This window comes from Oncorhynchus kisutch, linkage group LG2 (assembly GCF_002021735.2).
Source record: "Oncorhynchus kisutch isolate 150728-3 linkage group LG2, Okis_V2, whole genome shotgun sequence".
NCBI lineage: Eukaryota > Metazoa > Chordata > Actinopteri > Salmoniformes > Salmonidae > Oncorhynchus > Oncorhynchus kisutch.
Window position 1 is genome coordinate 46,139,864 of NC_034175.2, and position 22,409 is coordinate 46,162,272.

General features: G+C 40.0%; 1 protein-coding gene across 1 annotated transcript in view; it reads right to left on the reverse strand.

Moving 5' to 3' along the window:
- The window catches only part of LOC109867271 (contactin-associated protein-like 5), a 115,212-nt gene extending 93,020 nt beyond the window's left edge, over positions 1-22,192 (reverse strand). The window contains exon 1 of the mRNA XM_020456332.2: positions 21,919-22,192. Coding sequence (XP_020311921.2) covers positions 21,919-21,991 — 73 coding nt within the window. The 5' untranslated portion in view covers positions 21,992-22,192. The remainder of the gene's footprint in view (positions 1-21,918) is intronic.
- Between the last annotated feature and the right edge of the window lie 217 nt (positions 22,193-22,409).

The following is a 22,409-nucleotide window of genomic DNA, read 5'->3' on the forward strand; positions in this document are numbered from 1 at the left end:
TGGAAAGGGTTCTCCTATTGGGATAGCCGATGAACCCTTTTAGGTTCCAGATAGTGCCTTTTTTCTAAGAGTGCACCGTCCTTGGTGGCGGTCACATCTGCAATAAGTCTTAAGGTTGGCGTCAACAGTATTGGACTACACAGTCTTTGAAAGTAAGGAGGGCCTTGAGTGCAATTCAATAAACTCCTCTTATCGATCTGCATATTGCACTGTTGTAATATCTTGTTTATATAAGCACTTTCTCTCTCTCTCTCTCCCTCTCTCACGCTCTCTCTCGTGCACTGTGATAATAAAAGTGAGTAATTGTTTCCACTTCCGAGATGTCAGGTTTAGTCATGCAAAGTAATTAAAACAGGACCACCTGCTTTGTGTTTGGCATATGCCAAACTGCATTACATTGATCAGCTTTTTAATTTATGCATTACCTCCCATACATTGTCAAAAACAAGTTTTAAACTAAATCAATTCTCACAATATTGTACCTAACATGCAAATTATTTGGATGTCTATTCCATTTAAATGAACAATCTAAACAACTCTTGAAACTGGTATATTATACTGTTGGGTCCCGGGCAACAGTTACTTGTCCATCGTGTTGTTGCACGGTATTCCAAAACGTAGATACTTTTTCTATACAAAAAAAAACACAACTTTTTGTTATGTTCGGTACTTCTGTCAAATGTGTCTCACGTGACTGAGAGGATCAAGTCTGTCTATCAGCGCAGCCCCAATACAGTGCGAAGAGCAAAGTGCATAGTCCACTTACTCATTAATTGCTAGAGCTGTCTGTCGGGGCTGCATTGGTTGATCCCCACTCATGATGCACAAAGGTTAACACACTTGAATACTGCAACATGGCATGCAGAAATAATACTGGTAGCTTCCAGCTTTACTTGTAGGCTACACCTGAAGCAACATCAATTCAATACCCTAGTACATGTTTGTAATAATATGCAAACCATAACGCAAAATATGCTGATTTCAAAGCTAATTGTCACCAAAAACGTTACTAATTCACTTCGTCTCCGTTGCCACCAAAAACTAATTTACTTCTTTGTCTCCTCCTGAATGACATTCCTTTCTTAAAGAGACACTTTTATAAAAGATAAGACTGCTTCTTCTAATGCAATGTTGTTGATTAGTACAATAAAATAATACAGTTCCACAAGCTTCCCATAATAAGTTGGGAGAAATTTGGCCCATTCCTCCTGACAGAGCTGGTGTAATTCCTTGCTCGTACACACTTTTTAACTCCTGCCCACATGTTTTCTACGGGATTGAGATCAGGGCTTTGTGATGGCCACTCCTATACCTGGACTTTGTTGTTCTTAAGCCATTTTTCCACAACTTTGAAAGTATGCTTGGGTTCATTGTCCATTTGGAAGACCCATTTGCAACCAAGCTTTAACTTCCTGACTGATGTCTTGAGATGTTGCTTCGATATATGCACATCATTTTCCTGCCTCATGATGCCATCTATTTTGTGAAGTGCACCAGTCCCTCCTGCAGCAAAGCACCCCCACAACATGATGCTGCCACCCCCGTACTTCACGTTGGGAAGGTGTTCTTCAGCTTGTAAGCCTCCCCCTTTTTCCTCCAAACATAACACAAGTCATTTTGGCCTAACAGTTCTATTTTTGTTTCACTAAACCAGAGGACATTTATCCAAAACGTACGATCTTTGTCCCCATGTGCAGTTGCAAACCGTAGTCTGGCTTTTTGATGGCGGTTTTGGCGCAGTGGCTTCTCCCTTGCTGAGCGGCCTTTCAGGTTATGTCGATATACAACTAGTTTTTCTGTGGATATAGATACTTTTGTACCTGTTTCCTCCAGCATCTTCACAAGGTATTTTGCTGTTGTTCTGGGATTGATTTGCACTTCACACCAAAGTGCGATCATGTCTAGGACACAGAACGCATCTCCTTCCTGAGCGGTATGACAGCTGCGTGGTCCCATGATGTTTATACTTGCATACTATTGTTTGTACAAATCAACGTGGCACCTTCAGGCGTTTGGAAATTGCTCCCAAGGATGAACCAGACTTGTGGAGGTCTACATTTTTTTTCTGAGGTCTTGGCTGATCTCTTTTGATTTTCCCATGATGTCAAGCAAAGAGGCACTGAGTATGAAGGTAAGCCTTGAAATACATCCACAGGTACACCTCCAATTGACTCAAATTATGTCAATTAGCCTAACAGAAGCTTATAAAGCCTTGACATCTTTTCTGGAATCTCCCAAGCTGTTTGAAAGGCACAGTCAACTTAGTGTATGTAAACTTCTGACCCAATGGAATTGTGATACAGTGACTTATTGTCATGCCCTGACCTTAGAGAGCTTTTTATGTCTCTATTTTGGTTTGGTCAGGGTGTGATTTGGGTGGGCATTCTATGTTCATTTTTCTATGTTTTGTATTTCTTTGTTTTAGCCGGGTATGGTTCTCAATCAGAGACAGCTGTCTATCGTTGTCTCTGATTGGGAACCATACTTAGGTAGCTTTTTCCCACCTGTGTTTTGCGGGTAGTTGTTTACTGTTTAGTGTTCTGCACCTGACAGGACTGTTTAGTTCTCACTTTGTTATTTTTTTTCTAGTGTTCAGTTTTCAATAAAATCATGAACACTTACCACGCTACGCTTTGGTCAGATCCTTCTTCACCAGACGGCCGTTACACTTATAAGTGAAATAATCTGTCTGTAAACAATTGTTGGAAAAATGACTTGTGTCATGCACAAAGTAGATGTCTTAACTGACTTGCCAAAACAATGGTTTGTTAACAAGAAATGTGTGGAGTGGTGGAAAAACTAGTTTTAATGACTATAACCTAAGTGTATGTAAACTTCCGACATTAACTGTATGTTTTGCTAGCAGTTGCCAATAAAACAAGTCCTAAATAGAAGGGGTTGTTTGTCATCTGCAGCCCCATGAAATCAGCTAAAACCAACTCAATAACACAATGCATGCACGCACTATTGAATAATATGCATTCACCTGTATTGTGAATAGACCTAGGCTACATCTTCAGTTACCCAGATTAACAATAGAGATTTACCTTTCAACTAAAAGTTTACCATTATGTTGTTTTGTAGTCCCATTTAAAGTTAGATTGTTAAAAACAAAGTCAAATTGATTGTATGATTGTCTTATTGAGTTCTTCATGCAAAAAAAAAAAGATGCCCAGCGATTGAACAGGGCAGAAGCTGAGTTTATGTCTGGAGCAAGTGCCATTCTGTAACTTTGGCTTAAACGCCTCATTTTCTGTTGTTGTGGTATTTTTTTTTAATCGAGTATTGTGATGGTATCATGTATCGTGATACTAATCCTGGAAGTGGTATCGAAGTCAAAATTCGGGAATCGTGACAACACTAGTCTATCGTCACTTGTGTGGGATCCATTAGAAATGCCTGGGCTGCAGAAGAGGATATACAACCATATTCTCAACCGTGACCTTCAATGCTGTGCAGTCCACAAATATGACTGCAGCCATGTCTATCCAACGTAATATTGTACAGTACTTCAGGGGAGCATAAACACACATCCTGTAGATGGGTTAGCTGACAACGTCACAAAAGTGATGTAGGCACTTCCATGGAGCAGAGGTCACCGTGTTGTTGTGATGACAAGAATGACAAGAAACTGCCATGTGGGGAATCGTAAGTGGCTCGTTTCATCTTGTACTTGATACCATGTCTTATTTTGAGGTGTTTTGACTGATTTCATGTCAATGTCCCAAATATGCCAAAAATTCGCAATCTAGCTAAGCAACAACTGTAATGTTGTATTTGAGAGACAACAAGTGCTCATTGTGCAGATGCAGTCACATTTTCAATAAACATTGGAGTTGAAAGATAGCTCACATGTTGTCAACAATCTAAGCCAACCCTGTCAGTTTTGCCCCCACAGTTGTGCACGGGTCAGTTTTGTTGCTAAACAACCAACCTGTCTATACAACATTAAATTGGGTTTCTAGAGATATATTAACAGAGGTCAAGGTCATTTCCATGGCAACAGCCTTTAGGGCATAAATGTCCCAAATATCTGTTGTGCACCTCTCCTCTACACCTTGACAGGTCATGTATAGGATATTTGAGGATTGGATTGGCATGTGAATATTGTATGGTAGTCATCAAAAACATTCCACAACTTGGAATATAACCGTTAGTTATAAAACACCATCCATGTCAGTGTGTGAGACTGCCTGTGGACCCTAAAGACTTGGGGCAAGCTGCACAGCATGGCTTTGCAGGTTCTGAAACACTGTGGAACATCATCTATCTTTAAAAATGAGTCCTAACCTGGTACTGGCAACCAGGCACTTCTCTCTCAAGGTCTCAGACCCTTGTGAACAAAGGTTGTGGGGAGGGAGAAAACAAACAGGGATTCAGTGATCCATTGCTTTTTCAGAAGAAACAACTAAACTGCTTCAGAATTCTTACAGTATTCTTTAGAATCTTTCTTCTGAGTTGTGTGATACTCCATACCTCGGTAACTTTCAGTTCTCTGTCTTAGCATATTACTATTGTATCATAGATGAAAGGCAGATGTAGCTAGTGACGTTAACTACCGCAGGGTTTGACGTTTCTTGACCTTTCTGGGGAATTTGCATGTAATTGCAAACACATTTCCACTAAGCTTTCAGCAGCTCACAGCGGCAGCTACCTCTGCATCTACGACTCTCACAGGAGCCAATGGCCTTGAGAGGGAAAAAATTAAATGATAGAAGGAATAGAATATCAATATTTACTCAAGGGAATTCTTAGTCAACCCAGCCCACTGCTGATGCAGGACATGAAACCCATTTTCATTTTAGTATAGTCAAATGTTTCCTTTCACACATTAGTTTCTATAGCAAAGCTCCACAAAATATCCTCAGATGGTTACATTTGCAACAATTACTTTTCTGATAAATAACATCTCCTGGACCCTTAGGCGGCTTTGATATCATTGCCAAAAAGCATTGTTATATCTTCCTGTCTGCACAGATTTAAGACAAAGGAAAACAAATGCTGCTGCTACCACACAGTCCAACCAAGGTGCATGACTTGGAGATAGAAAGAGATTTTAAATAATAAATCAATAATCTTTCGCTGAACTTCCACTGTCCTTCAGGAGTAGCTGAATATCTCCAGCATGTATTTCAAGAAAAAAAAACAGAAATATGAATACTGAATACAAATTTTCTAGTACACGGCAACCAGGTAACTTTACAGTAGTTTGTAGATTCATGGATAACAACATCTAACCTTTTATATCAATGAGTGGTTATAGGAAATCAAACTATTTTCTACACCCATTAAATCCTGAGATTGATTTTCTCCGCTGGTTCTACAAATCACCCACCGGCTTTGATTAGCCTATTACCTGCTTTCTGAGGCCTGAAAATCATCTAGAGATTAACACCTAAAGCAGGGCCTGATTAAAAGTGCTCATTAAAACTGAAATAAAACTCCTATTATCATGGCCGATTAGATAACGACAATATCGGCCAAAGATAAACCTGATAACATGACATTCATTGTACCATTCAGTCAGATTGTGGCGTGCACGTTAACTGAATCATAAATCCAAATTGAGTTGAGTTATAGACGGAACCGGCGAGATCCTGCACGAACACTTGTAGTGTTCCCCTAATCCATCAGTGTGAGATTAGATCACTTCCACCAGGCAGAAGGACATTAAGAGTCCAGTGATCTGAACGTGTCGGGCACATCTCCACTGATCCAGCCCTGCCTGCCAGGCCCCAATAAGAGCAGTGAGTGGGGTGGAGCTCTTTCACTTAGCTAGTTACTGCACCACAACTCTCCTTTGTTGTTTCCACTGAGCAGTGTGGCTTCTGGAGCATCACTGTGTGGCTGCTAAGGAAGATCCCAGGACATAAAAATAACTGGCAACAGCTTGATTACAATGATCACTGTATACTCTCCATCAGTGACTCATTCATCGATTTCTCTCTTGTTTTGGATGCTGTCTCCATGTTGGAGCTCTCCTCCTGGAAACACCTGCATTGGCTAGTGACCACTCATCTAGTAGACAACAATGTCATGTTAAAAAAACAGACAGCATTAAGTCTGTTTGCATGCTTTGGCCCACTGGATCTCATCTGACCTGATTTGGCGGCACTCAGATCACTCGCCAGCAGATGCCTCTGATGCTGAGTGGATCAAGCCATTTTTTAAGACCCAGATACAGCCGGGCAGTGAGATATCTGCCAATGTACATTACGCACATCACTACAGCAAGTGCCAACGTGCTCTGAAGGGATTTTGATGTTGACGCTCTCCTTTTTATTCTGTGGTATGCTGCAGGCTACCGTGCACGTTGGCTGTTTGCTTTCTCTCCCTGCCTATCGCACTCTCTGCCCCTCCATCTCCCTCTGCTCCTCTCTGAGCTGAGATGCATGCCATAGCTCTGCAGGGTTTACATCTTCACATCAACATCATGTAAGAGGATCAAGGTTTAGTGATTTAGGATCAGGAGTACATCATATTTTACTTTAAATAGATAAGTACTTGTTTTTCTCACCGGTCAAGCTCCAAGTAAACACGGCACATATAGTTCATATAGTTCAGATTACCTCATTTACATCTTTGGTAACACTACCTTTATTATTAAACAACTGAAATAAGGTACAGTTTCTATTGCACTTCCACAACAAACAAAAAAACTGCCGTTTATAACATGTTGTTACAATAATTACATTTTGACTACACAGGTATTATAGTAACTTAACAAGTCACTTGTGCAGTGTCAACAATACAATCCCCGTCATCACTACAGCGCAACATGTGTCCAAGCACACGGTTAAACTCTCTATCCCGCCCCTGTGGCTTAAGTCGTTAGGCAGGACGAGAAGAGAGCCCCAACTGCAGCAGTGACTCAGCTCAAACGGTCGGTGGTCGCATAATTACATTTCCCTGCAGTCAGCACATTGAGGCTGATGGAGGAAGGCTGGAGCATTGTACTGTAATAGAAGGTTTTAGGCAGCAGCGCTGGACTGGGCAGGACTGGGATGTGCTATTCTCGTCTGCGTGTTAGACCTGAACAAAAGGGCTGGTATTAATTCAAATCCAAAATGACCACCCCTTCTCTGGATAAAGGCTAATGAAGGGATTCGCCTGTTGGATTTTAGTCAGAAAGAGATGTGTTGAGTTGACACAATACTAAAAGCAAACAGATGAAATGGGTTGACACCTGAAGGGGAATTTGATGGATTATTTAGGAATTACCAACTTCAGATGTAAACTGTCTACTTCTCCACCTGAGATGTGAGTTTACAGAAGTTGCATACTCAAATCAAGTGCTTCTTCTGTCTGAATCCATGACAAGTTCTGACGCAGTCAAACAAATCCCTGAAGACATAATCCCAAATCCAGTCTGTTTGCGTGGAGAGGACTGTCTGAAGTATAGTATACATATTCCTGAGGGCACGACATGGTTTCATATGAACTCACCAGTAATGAACCAAACACAGACTGAAGGGCATAGAGGCTGCTGGTAGTTTGTGAGCTGAATACTAAATATATATACAGTCAGCAACAACTACAGTACGTGAATCATTGAGATACACAAGCATAACATTACAAACACCTTCCTTATATTGAGTTGTAGCCCCATTTGCCCTCAGAACTGCTTCAATTCGTCGGAGCATGGACTCTACAAGGTGTCGAAAGCGTTCCACAGGGATGCTGGCCCATGCTTCCCACAGTTCTGTCAAGTTGGCTGGATGTCCTTTGGGTGGTAGACCGTTCTTGATATACACGGAAAACTGTTGAGTGTGAAAAACCCAACAGCGCTGCAGTTCTTGACACACTCAAACCGGTCTGCCTGGCACATACTACCATACCCAATTTAAAGGCACTTAAATCCTTTGTCTTGCCCATTCACCCTCTGAATGGTGCTGATGACATGGGCGTCAATTAAGGCAGCCCCCCGCACCTCTCTGATTTATAGGGGTTGGATTAAATGCAGAAGGCACATTTCGGTTGAATGCATTCACTTGTGCAACTGACTAGGTATCCCCTTTCCCTTTCTCACATACACAATCCACGTCTCAATTGTCTCAAGGCTTAAACATCCTGTCTCCTCCCCTTCATCTACACTGATTGAAGTGGATTTAAGAAGTGACATCAACAAGGGATCATAACTTTCACCTGGATTCACCTGGTGAGTCTATGTCATGGAATGAGTTCCTAATGTTTTGTGCACAGTGTATCTTCTGCAGTTGAATCCTGAATCCCCTCCCTAACAATATGTATTTATAACCATGTTACATAAGATTGCTAACATGGAGAGAAACTAGTTGTGTTTTTATCACTAGAGCTCTCAAAATCATGTTCCAGCCCCAGCATATTGGTTCCATTGGGATATTTCAGGTGGTATAAAATGTACATACTGGGACATTAGAAAAGGGACACAGTCTCATATATACAGATGACGAACAATGATATGCCAACTAAACTGTGTTTAATACTAGTAGGCCTAAATTCAACCAGGAGAAAGGTACTAAGTACTTTTAGAGGCTGAAATAAATATTGTTTACGACCTATTTTTTAACCAGTGGTGCCAATTTTTGCCTTTGGCTCCAACTTCTTTGTCTGTCCTGATGATGGCTTTGATCTCCTCCTGATATCATGGGCCCATTTGTCTGTTTGACAGTGCTTATCAACAGATCTCTCAACTCTCTTTGCTCATTAGCAAGCTTCTCAGACACCAAACAAACATTGCCCTACAATGAAACCAGACTAATTTACGGTAACAAATTGCCCTATTTTCACAAGATAGCTAAGGTACTTTCTCTAGTTAGTCAGATGTTCAAACTGTTATTTCTTTCTTCCACAGACTATATACCAACATTTTCTTGGGTTTTGATACTAAATGTTAACATCAGTTCACCCAAACTCAGACCTGCCTCAGATATCCATGAGGAGTTGACAGGATGGGAGAACCAATATCACAAAATATCACACAGGTTATATTTTTACCATTCAATTTAGCAAACCTTCTCAACCATAGCCAATGATTCCAGGGTGGTAATTCCAATCATATTTGACACTCCAGGTGATCCTGCCTCACCTCCACTGAATAGCCCCAGTGCTGGGAAAAAATATGGATCCTAGTTGGTCCCAAGTGACCCCACACATTAGCCCCCACTGGAAGTCAGCAACCAGGGATTATTGGCTGATTAGCCCCACTGAATACTAGACTGAAGGAGAGGGCCTCCCATTCAAATAGAATCATGTAGCCCGGCAGCCCCAGATGGTGGGTCTGACATGACAGCACTCGTTTTCCTGTAAAAATGTCTGCCAGCACACTCACATTTAAATACACTGGAATAATATCACATATATTGGAATACATGGTGCTAATATCATGTGGCGACCCCAAAATCTAAATAGGTATACTGTAAACCATGTATAGAATGTACACTATATGAAGCTGTGAAAGCCCACAGAAAATACAGTGTTTCTATGTCAAATGGTTTTGTTACATTTCAGACTTCTGTGAGGTACACTACCGTTCAAAGGTTAGGGGTCACTTAGAAATGTCCTTGTTATTGAAAGAAAAGCACATTTTTTGTCCATTAAAATAACATCAAATTGATCAGAAATACAGTGTAGACATTGTTAGTTTTGTAAATGACAATTGTAGCTGGAAACTGCAGATTTTTTTTACGGGATATCTACATAGGTGTACAGAGGCCCATTATCAGCAACCATCACTCCTGTGTTCCAATGGCACGTTGTGTTAGCTAATCCAAGTGTATCATTTTAAAAGGCTAATTCATCATTAGAAAACCCTTTTCAATTATGTTAGCACAGCTGAAAACTCTTGTGCTGGTTAAAGAAGCAACAAAACTGGCCTTCGTTAGACTAGTTGAGTGTCTCTAGCATCAGCATTTGTGGTTTCGATTGCAGTCTCAAAATGGCCAGAAACAAAGAACGTTCTTCTGAAACTCATCAGTCTATTCATGTTCTGAGAAATTAAGGCTATTCCATGTGAGAAATTGCCAAGAAACTGAAGATCTCATACAACGCTGTGTACATCTCCTTTCACAGAACAGCACAAACGGTCTCTAACCAGAATAGAAAGAGGAATGAGAGGCCCCGGTGCACAACTGAGCAAGTACATTATAGTGTCTAGTTTGAGAACAGATGCCTCACAAGTCCTCACATGGCAGCTTCATTAAATAGTACCCGCAAAACACCAGTCTCAACGTCAACAGTGAAGAGGCGACTCCGGGATGCTGGCCTTCTAGGCAGAGTTGCAAAGAAAAAGCCATATCTCAGACTGGCCAATAAAAAGAAAAGATTAAGATGGACAAAAGAACACAGACACTGGACAGAGGAACTCTCATCCCGGAGTCGCCTCTTCACTGTTGACGTTGAGAGCATGGAGGGCTTAAGTTACAGTGGAGGGCACTGTGTGGATTTATACTGTAAAAAGTGTACTTTACAGTAGGCTTGAGCGATATACCGTATACTGGGTTATTTCGAAATACCGACAGTAAGATTTTCAATACTGTAGCACGCAACTCCACAGCAACATTCAATCCCCTCCTGGATCAAGATCCCTGTTGCCTAAATAGTTTTCTGGGTAAATGTTTTTATTTTTTATATCATAATAAATATGTTTTTTTAAATAGCTCCCCTTTTGTGCATTTCCGGTAATACCGTATACCCCAGTATGGTACAGAAACGGAATGATGGTATGAAAATCTGAATACTGCCCAAATCTACTTTATGGTACTTGATTAAGTCTCCCGAATTGAAGATCAAAGGATACAGAAGGAGTATCTGGGACTGCCTGGCCAGTTGGGATTACACCACCGCTGCAGTGTCATCTTGACTGCGAAACTGTCCCCAAATATGTTCAAACAAAAATGGATTAATGGATCAAATATAAACTCTTACTATGTTGGGGATTTACAAAGTCTAAAAACAGATTTGTGGGAATTTTTACTTTGTGGTTAGTTACTGTATGCCATGAATTAATTAAGATTTTAAAAGAAATGAATAGACTAATATTTACAGCTAATGTATAGGACTCAATAGATGGAGAGTGGTGTTCCATCAGTGTTGGAGTGATTAGATTGTAAATACAAAGACCTCCACTGGCACCACATTTGTCAAATAGATACTGTGTGTATGTTTGTGTCTGCACAAGTGTGTCTGCACAGTGTGTGTGAGTGTGAGCACACTCAGAAGTGGTGTAACTGAGACCCCATTATAGCTAAATTGAACTGTAATTCTGTAGTATTAATTAATTTGGGCACCCTCAAAAAGAGAGAAACGTATCTCATGCGTGGTGATTGCAGTCAATGCATGCAAATTGCTCAAGTTGATGCAAGTGGATAATTTATTTTCAGGCTGCCATAATTTGTAGCGATTCATCATTTCACGTTATCACATTAAACACCAGCTTAATGAGAAAACACAACCGTGGGGTGAGATGCCCTCAGCTGACCAGAGCTGTCCTACAGCGTCATCTTCCACACACTGGAAGATGAAAAAAGCTTGTCATATATGGGTACTATTTTAACTGGAAACAGCTCATCTCCCCAACTCACTCTCTGTGTATTACTCAGACTGGAAATGTGAAGACACGGCTATTTAATAAAAAAGAAACTAGTTTTAACAAAACTATACTAATTACAAACTAGCTCATAGCAATGAACATGTAAATGCTCTTTTGTGAGTGCGGGTCGTTAGGTTACAGACACATTTAGTTTAGTCTTAACACTTCATCAAGTGTGATAAATCAGAACAGGACAGCAATAACAGTCTGTCCTGCAGACCTATTGAAAAGAAAGCACAATTTACTTGAATTGTCATCTGACACAATATAAAACCATAATCCAAAGCCTAGGGTAATACAAAGCGGACCAGGCACTAGCAAAAACATATCAAAGAAAAGAGAACTCTAATTTGATCGTGAGCTCTGTGAGAGGAAGAAAAAGATTTTCTCTCTGCCTCTCTTTGCTTTGGTACTCAATTCGCCCGGAACAGCTGCAATAAGTCAAACTCAAGAAAAAGAATAGCCACGTTCTCATTAATACAAAAAGCAATGAATTCGAACAGTGGGGGCTGAACCGTTCAAACAGAATAAGTCTGGTAGAGGAAGACATGAACTCTAGTCAGTGAGAATGAGGCAGTTACGGCCGTGGGTTTATCCAGAACAGTTGTGTTTGTAATGGATTTAGATAGAAACCCCTTTAGGATAAAGCCAGCTCTATTTTCCCTGTGCCAACTGTATCACTGTCCTGTTCTTTGTGTCTTGCCAACACAAACATTTTAATGCCCCCCGAGGCATATCATAATCTGCATTATCTGTGATCCTAGCCGAGGGCTAGCCATGGTGAGGCAGACGATCAGGATCCTGATGATGATAACGGTTTATCACAATGTATTTTTCAGCACCAGGTCAACAGCTGATTATCATTTTGGAAATATAGCACATCAGCTGATAGGGTTGTCCCCATCGTAATTAAACAACACCACAACAACATCCCTCTGCATAATTTACAGTGACATTTTGTCCTCCTCCTAACTCCCTGATCACTTAATGGATCCTCATCTATCTTGGAGATCTGGAGAAGGGGAGAAGGGGTGAGTGATGGGGCATTTTAGAGGGCAATTCAGAACACGGCTATCTCTCAAAGTTGTTTCATTCATCTCTAGAGTGACCAATCACTCACTAATTTAAATTACCCCTATAGAAACACCTGGAATAAATTAGCATGGGGTAAAGAGAGAATTACGGCCACATACCACTCCTATTGTATTTGTCTTCCCTCGCAAGGTCATTCATACTGTAGCTTCCCTCGCTGTGTGTGGTGATATGGTCTATCTACGATAAGAGGTATTCATTTACATTTTAGAGGGTTTCAAAGGTTGGAAGGCTCGCTATGTCTGACAGTCTTTGTGTGTCCACATGCACACGCTTATGTGCATGGCTGTAGGTGTGTGCATGTTTAGGAGTATGTGTGCGTGTGTGCATATGTAGGTGTGTGTGTGTAGGTGTGTGTGTGTAGGTGTGTGTCTAATGTGCTCTTGTATAAATCCCTTTGACTTTGTGTGGGTTGTCAAGACCCATTTCCCCATGGTATTGACAGGATCTGGAGCAATATGCTGGAGCCAGACCCTAGGGAAGTATGTCATAAGTTATACTATCAGTATGAGTTTTTGAAATGGAAACTCCCCCCGCTGTTCCTTGCCCAAGGCAACCTTCACAACCGTACTCTCCCTCCCAGCAGTGTGACTCCATTTAAAACACCTAACATGTTTGACCTCATAATAAAATTGAGGTAAAGACTCTATTACACTAATGCTTTGGTCAAAATTCCACAATCCCCCACAGAGAGTGGGGATGTATTGGGAAATGTGAAATTAGTCACTGCTTTCACAAATATAGTGACATATTACATTATTATACTGTTTTAACCTTTTGAGTACTCACTTACAGTATAATATCAGAATAAAATCCTCTCCTGGTTTTAACTCTTTAGCTATACTTTGTAATAGCCTACACCATTTGCAATCAGACAATACAAGTTCTAGCATAAAGAAGTTCATACGAGAGGTTTGTTTACTCTATTGCTAGTGTGGCGGCCCTCAACAAGATTGGCTCAATATTAATATTGGCCTAGTCAACCCAACACAGCTTATGTTGAGCCTCGATTAATCCCATTACACACAATTATAAACTTGCTTCTATCACAGCTACTGTAGGAGAGACACTTCCCTCTCTCAATTTCAATTCAATTCAGTTCAAATGGCTTTATTGGCGTGGGAAACATATGTTTACAATGCCAAAGCAAGTGAAATGTGAAATAAACCATCAGAAATGAACAGTAAACATTTCACGCACTAAAGTTTCAAAAGAATAAAGACATTTCAAATGTTATATTATGGCTGTCTAACAGTGTTGTTACAATCTGCAAATAGTTGAAGTACAAAATGGAATATAAATAAACATACTGTAAATACGGGTTGTATTTACAATGGTGTTTGTTCTTCACTGGTTAACCTTTTCTTGCGGCAACAGGTCACAAATCTCTCTCTCTCTCTGCGAGGAGTGCATGAGGACATGCTCCTCTGAGAGGATGTGGCTGCCATTATCTCTGTCACCAGACACAGGGGCTACACAAACCACCCATGATGGATATCTGGCTTCTCCTTTTGTTTCTCAAAGGTAAATATGAGAACAGTCATTTGCTTGTCCTCTAGGAGAATCTAGATGTTTTATCTCTGAGCAGCTTGTCAATCCTGATCACGGAGTGAATTTGACATGAATGCAGAATGTTCATGAATGATTGTTCAGACTTGTGCTTAGATTCACCCCGCATAGACGAAGTAAAACTATAATACATGTCTATTTATGTCCATTGCCCATACCTGTTTTTGGTCACCTTTTTTTTACTTGACCAAACATTACACAAAACAATGTTTTGTTTTGATCTGCGGCATGAAATCCTTGCTAAAATACCCAACCAAATATCTACATCAGGAAACCGGTCAGGGTTTGCACATGTTTATTACCATCTGAAATCCTACATGTGCAAGAGCGGCTATCAACATTGTTTTTATAGATTAGCCAAAAATTGGGTTTGAAAAGTAAGAACTGTCACGCGCTGACCTTAGTTATCTTTGTTGTCTTTATTATTTTGGTTAGGTCAGGGTGTGACAAGGGTGGTTGGTTTAGTTTTTGTATTGTCTAGGTGTTTTTTTCCTGTCTAGGGTTTTTGTAATTCTATGGGGTTTTAGTATGTCTAGGTATATGTAGGTCTATGGTGGCCTGAATTGGTTCCCAATCAGAGACAGCTGTTTATCGTTGTCTCTGATTGGGGATCCTATTTAGGTTGCCATTTTCCATTTTGGTTTTGTGGGTTATTGTCTATGTGTAGTTGCCTGTCAGCACTTGTGGCATATAGCGGCGCAGGCGGTTTGTTAGTTTGTTTAGTGTTCCTCGTGTAAATAAAGAAGAATGTATTCTTATCACGCTGCGTCTTGGTCTCCTCGTTATGACGAACGTGACAAGAACAAAAGTAAGAATTTACCTCTCGAGGAGATTTAATTAGTTCATGGACATTGGATGAAACAATTCACAGATGACGAGGAGGATGGAAATTAAATCTCCAAAACACAGGAATTGTAGCAGTGGGCCAAATGCTGGTATGTGTGTGGTGCCGTTGTGAAGTTTGTAGGTGCTTTTGAACCGTACCGTGTTGAATGGTTAATTGTGAACGAAGGGTAGCACTTCATAATAATGCCGCGTCATAAAGCATTTATAATGGATTAGTAAATAGTTTATTTCTGAATCATTACTCCAATCATAAGATGTTTAATATAGGTCCTTACAAACCATTTAATAATCATTATGTAAGTCTTTTTGTAATATATATATATATATATATATATACAGTCAAAAGGGCTGCAATTTCTGAGGCTGGTAACTCTAATGAACTTATCCTCTGCAGCAGATGTAACTCTGGGTCTTCCTTTCCTGTGGCCGATCTCAAATCAAATCAAATTGTATTGGTCACATACACAAGGTTAGCAGATGTTAATGTGAGTGCAGTGAAATACTTGTGCTTCTAGTTCCAGCAGCGCAGTAATGTCTAATAATTCCTAACAACTACCTAATACACACAAATCCAAAAAGTAGTCTAAAAATTCCCCAACAACTACCTAATACACACAAATCTAATGGGGTGAATGAGAATATGTGCATATAAATATATGAATGAGCGATGGCCGAGCGGCATAGGCAAGGTGCAGTAGATGGTATAAAATACAGTATATACATGTGATATGAGTAAGATATGTAAACATTATAAAAGTGGCATTATTTAAAGTGGCATTGTTTAAAGTGACTAGTGATCCATTTATTAGTGTCCACTGATTGGGTCTCAATACAGAATATACAGGTGATTTTTGTAATGTAAGATATGTAGACATTATTAAAGTGGCATTATTTAGAGTGGAATTGAGAGCCAGTTTCATCATAGCACTTGAAGGTTGCAACTGCCCTTGAAGAAACGTTCAAATGTTCCGTATTAACTGACCTTCGTCTTAAAATAATGATGGACTGTCATTTCGCTTTGCTTATTTGAGCTGTTCTTGCCATAATATAGACTTGATATTTTACCAAATAGGGTTATCTTCTATATCACCACTAACCTTGTCACAACACAACTGATTGGCACAAACGCGTTAATTTGTGGAATTTCTTTCATTCTTAACTTCTAACCAGGCACAGTGTTTTGGTTACTACATGATCCCATATGTGTTATTTTATAGTTAGTTTTGATGTCTTCACTATTATTCTACAATGTAAAAAAAATAAAGTAAAACCCTGGAATGAGTAGGTGTGTCCAAACTTTTGACTGGTACTGTATAAATGTTTATATATTTTCCTTTATTATTTTCCCCTAACACTACCACCACTCCCCTAATTGGAGTAAACTAATGGACAACAACACTTAGGATTCTACTTCCTATTCCTATTCTTACTTTTAAAAATACTATATACATTTTACGGACACAGACATTTTACAATAGTTATCTTTTGTTTGCTTTTAGACACATGCTTCAACTTCACTCAAACCCTCCCATCTATCTCTGAACACCATCCCGTTTTCAATTTGCCATTTGTTTTTCAGCTGTGCTCTGTTTCACAAAAGTACAGAACCTTTCTTTTTTTCATAGTTTCTACAGATTGTCATCTTAAAAATAAACATTTTTTGCTAAAAGTATTATTACATTATTGATCGATTTGAGTATGACTTTTTAAATCGCCCAGCAGTGCTATTTGCAGGGTTAGCTCCAGGAAAATGTTGAAATTCATTAGCCATACAAGCTATCTCCTCCTCATGGACTGCACCAGATATGCCAGTTCTTGCTGTGAGATGTTACCCCACTCTTCCACCAAAGCACCTGCAAGTTCCCGGACATTTCTGGGGGGAATAGCCCTAGCCCTCACCCTCCGACCCAGATGTGCTCAATGGGATTAAGCTCTTCGCTGGCCATGTCAGAACACTGACATTCCTGTCTTGCAGGAAATCACGCACAGAACGAGCAGTATGGCTGGTGGCAATGTCATGCTGGAGGGTCATGTCAGGATTAGAGGTCGACCGATTAATCGGAATGGCCGATTAATTAGGGCCGATTTCAAGTTTTCGTAACAATCGGAAATTGGTATTTTTGGGCGCCGATTTTTATATATATACATTTAACTAGGCAAGACAGTTAAGAACACATTCTTATTTTCAATGACGGCCTAGGAACGGTGGGTTTAACTGCCTTGTTCAGGGGCAGAACGACAGATTTTCACCTTATCAGCTCGGGGGATCCAATCTTGCAACGTTAGTTAACTAGTCCAATGCTCTAAACACCTGCCTCTCATTGCACTCCACGAGGAGCCTGCCTGTTACGGAAATGCAGTAGAAGCCAAGGTAAGTTGCTAGCTAGCATTAAACTTATCTTATAAAAAAACGATGAATCAATCATAATCACTAGTTATAACTTCACATGGTTGATGATATTACTCGTTTATCTAGCGAGTCCTGCGTTGCATATAATCGATGCAACGCTGGGGGATGATTTAACAAAAGCGCATTTGCGAAAAAAGCACAATCGTTGGACGACTGTACCTAACCATAAACACCAATTCCTTTCTTAAAATCAATACACAGAAGTACATATTTTTAAACCTGCATATTTAGCTAAAAGAAATCCAGGTTAGCAGGCAATATTAACCAGGTGAAATTGTGTCATTTCTCTTGCGTTCATTGCACGCAGAGTCAGGGTATATGCAACAGTTTGGGCAGCCTGGCTCATTGTGAACTAATTTTCCAGAATTTTACGTAATTATGACATAACATTGAAGGTTGTGCAATGTAACAAGAATATTTAGACTGGACGGGATGCCACCCGTTAGATAAAAAAACGAACGGTTCCGTATTTCACTGAAATAGTAAATGTTTTGTTTTCGAAATGATAGTTTCTGGATTCCACCATATTAATGACCAAAGGCTCGTATTTCTGTGTGTTATAATTAAGTCTATGATTTGATAGAGCAGTCTGACTGAGCGATGGTAGGCAGCAGCAGGCTCATAAGCATTCATTCAAACAGCACTTTCGTGCGTTTTGCGTTTTGCCAGCAGCTCTTCGCCAGCTCAGCACTGTTTATCGGTCGACCTCTAGTCAGGATGAGCCTGCAGGAAGGTTACCACATGAGGGAGGAGGATGTCTTCCCTGTAACGCAAAGCGTTGAGATTGCCTGCAATGACAACAAGCTCAGTCCGATGATGCTGTGACACACCGCCCCAGACCACGACGGACCCTCCACCTCCAAATCGTGAGCTGAGGACCTGCCTTACAACAGGCCTACAAGCCCTCAGTCCAGCCTCTCTTAGCCTATTGTGCAGACAGTCTGAACACTGATGGAGGGATTGAGCGTTCCTGGTGTAACTCGGGCAGTTGTTGTTGCCATCCTGTACCTGTCCCGCAGGTGTGATGTTCGGATGTACCGATCCTGTGCAGGTGTTACACGTGGTCTGCCACTGCGAGGACGATCAGCTGTCCGTCCTGTCTCCCTGTAGAGCTGTCTTAGGCGTCTCACAGTACGGACATTGCAATTTATTGCACTGGCCACATCTGCAGTTCTCATGCCTCCTTGCAGCATGCCTAAGGCACGTTCACGCAGATGAGCAGGGACCCTGGGCATCTTTCTTTTCGTGTTTCTCAGTCAGTAGAAAGGCCTCTTTAGTGTCCAAAGTTTTCATAACTGTGACCTTAATTGCCTAGCGTCTGCAAGCTGTTAGTGTCTTAACGACCGTTCCACAGGTGCATGTTCATTAATTGTTTATGGTTCATTGAACAAACATGGGAAACCGTGTTTAAACCCTTTACAATGGATTTTTACAAATTATCTTTGAAAGACAGGGTCCTGAAAAAGGAATGTTTCTATATATGTTATATATATATGTTATATGTTATATATATGTTATATATATGTTATATGTTATATATATGTTATATGTTATATATATATGTTATATGTTATATATATATGTTATATGTTATATATATGTTATATATATGTTATATATATGTTATATGTTATATATATGTTATATATATGTTATATGTTATATATATGTTATATATATGTTTATATATAACATTCTGTTGGTTGCATAAATGTTGTATAATAGTTTAAATTGAAAAACTAAGTTTTGAATCCAGCATAGGTTTTTTCACATATTAGACTCTACGGAGTGACTGCTGCAATTCACACTTTGGTTTTGGTAGAAATGTAACACTTATGTTATTTTACTCAGCATAGAGTCTGTCTGAAGTTACACATCCCACTAGTACAACCGTGTGACTGTTTTGGAATAAAAATTTCAATATATTTTCTTAAACATCCTCCATATTGCGTGCCTATTATTTAACCATTGATATGTTCTAGGGCACATTTTGAGACCTTAATGAGCATCAAGTAGAGCTGGAATTTTCTACCAATGGCATGTGAATCTTTTTGTGAGAAATTACATTTCTAATGTATAAAGTAGAAATAGCTCATCAAAAGGGGACCATATAAATAGCACACACTTTATATGACGCCACGCAAAAAGACTTAACTAACTCAACCTCTTTTGCGTAATCATATTAATTATTTTTTAAGTACTTTACAAGTTGTTTATACATGTGTGAATAACTAGGTTACTAACATTTACAAATGTGTGAGTAATGATGATAAATAATGAATAAAACATTTACTAATCCATTATGAATGTTATATTACCTTGAGTCATTGTAAAGCGCTACCAAAAGGATTGCTTGGTTGTAAAGCACCATTTTTTTAATGTCCTTTTGATGTTTGTTATAACTTTCTTACTTATTTACAAACCAAAATATATAAACTTATAGTAAACAATGAATTGCTTGAACAAAAGGGACAATGTAACATTTGATGTTTCATGCTTCAGGTCAATACACACTGTTGACTCAAGTCCATATCCTTTGAATAAATACAGGATGAGATGACGAGCAGCTATCACGACTGATGGATGAGGTCATTGAACCGTTAGGCCATGAAATGAAATGAGCCACACACATATGCACACCACCAGTACTCATGCATGCAACCAATTAGTTACACACACACACACACACACAGAGGAAAGGGTAAACCGCCAAGTGAAAGTTTGCTATTTTTAGTCATATTTAATCATCCGTTAGACACCGTGTCAAGATAAAATACTGATATGCATTTTAATGTCAGATCAACCACTCTTCTATGCATCCTGTGCTGAGTACATTTATTTCCTCGAGTTGAAATTGAAGCTTTAAAAATAGGGGGAGGGATGGGGAGAATGAACCATGATGATCAGAGCACTGTCTGGGAGGACCATTGAACAGAAGCCTCACTTGATGAGACTCTGATCCAAATAGAGAAGAGCAGCAGGCTGTTCAAACTGTGAGGCACAAACACACTGTAGTGTTTCCCCCTGCTTTCTCTCTCTCGGCCAGGCTGCCTGCCAGGTTGCCTGCCAGGTTGCCTTCCAGCACCAGGTAGAGCTACGGCAAAGCAATGCCTGTCCGACGGGAGACATTGAGCTGCCATTAACCACATTAATACATTACTGTAGGTGAAAAAGGGTACCAAGTCACAGACTAAAAGGGTCCCAGGCACTAACATTAGCAGCAAAGCCCCCAAAATGCACAGTTTTTGCCTCAACCTTAAACAAGGTTGCATACAGTAATGCCATTTAGACAACTCCCTGTTTGAAACAATGTTTCAAAGAATTATAAGAACAGTAAATGGATTCAGAACTACAGTGCTACCAAATCAATATCAGAGACTGATTGCTAATTCCTTTGTGTTTATTTAAGTTTGAAAAAAAGCTTTGGCTTATGAATGTATATTATTTCTACTGATTACTGAACCTTTATGCTGATAATCATGGGTGACATCTGGCATCTACTGTTCAGATGAGGAACCATGACATATTTGTCTTATCTTTGAGAATATAGTGTTCAGAACTGTCTCATTCCACTTCAAATTGAGCAGTTATATTCTCTGATCGAAGAGCTTCCTGCACCTAAGTAGAATAATTCTGACCTCTAGTGACAGTGCAGACATGGTAACACGGATAGCCTAAGCATTTGCACTTGAGAATGTCATTCCTCTTAGTAAGTTTGATGACCATGGTAGGATGTGCTTCTAGGCATAGGCCTCTAGTCGAACTGGGTTCACATAGGTAGTAGGTATAATGCACATGCATTGTGTTTGAGTGTGGTCTCTGAAAGAAACAGTAGCCTAAAGCAATTAAATTAAATAAAAACAGCTTATCCAATTGGGCAAAACACTGGTTGAATCAACGTTGTTTCCATATAATTTTTATGAAATTACGCCGAACAAACGTGTAATAGAAGTTGAATTGACGTCTGTGCCCAGTGGGATGTAACCCTACACAGCTCTAGGTTTTCGCAAGGACTTCACAAATCCCGAGATAGGAAAGTGATGTTGAAAACTTCATTTCGAATTTTGCTCCTACTGTTAATACAGAACACTGCAATGTAAGAAAGATGGATCTATGCGACACATGTTTACTCAAATGACGTGCGCTAAAACGTGTATTCCAAGTACAGGAAGTTAGTTGATTGATCTGAGTATTATAAACAATCGATTAGATCCGTTTACATCCATTGCAATTGTAGAGACAAATACAGGTTTTGCAAAACCGCTCTGTAGTTTATCTGACTGAGTTGAGGTTATCATATGCATGCATGGAACTCCATGCTCAAATTTCTGCTGATTTAGGATTGCGAGAGAGAACAAATGCCATACAAACTTAGAAAACAGAACCAACAATCTCGATACAATGTATGTTGTATTATTATCAAGTTACTTACAGTGACTGGCCGCCAGCGCAGCACTGACAACGCCAAGCACCGTGAGAATAAAGGCGATGGCCAGAGATGACATTTCCACCTTGCTTGCCACAGATATCCAGGCTTCTGTATATCCTCAGTGAAAATACCTCCGATGACCGTACTTCCGAGCAGTGTGTTATAATTCCAGCTGCTTCGACTTCACCTATTCACTGCAGAACCATCACGAGGCAGGTCTGCTAGCGCGCGCACAACACCCTCTACTCTGCTGCTGCTCCCAAATCTCCGTCACATCGGTGCGTCTCTCTCTTTCTCTCTCCTCTCTCTCTCTCTCTCTCTCTCTCTCTTTCGCCCTCTCACACAAAAACGCCTTTAATCATTTCGAGTTTATTTTTGGACATTCTGCACGATTAAGCTATGGTATAGCAATATTGACATATGTTGCATTAGTTATGGAAGTTTTTGAAGGTTATATGGCTTATTTCAGAGGAATGGGCACTGGGGAGAGCTTC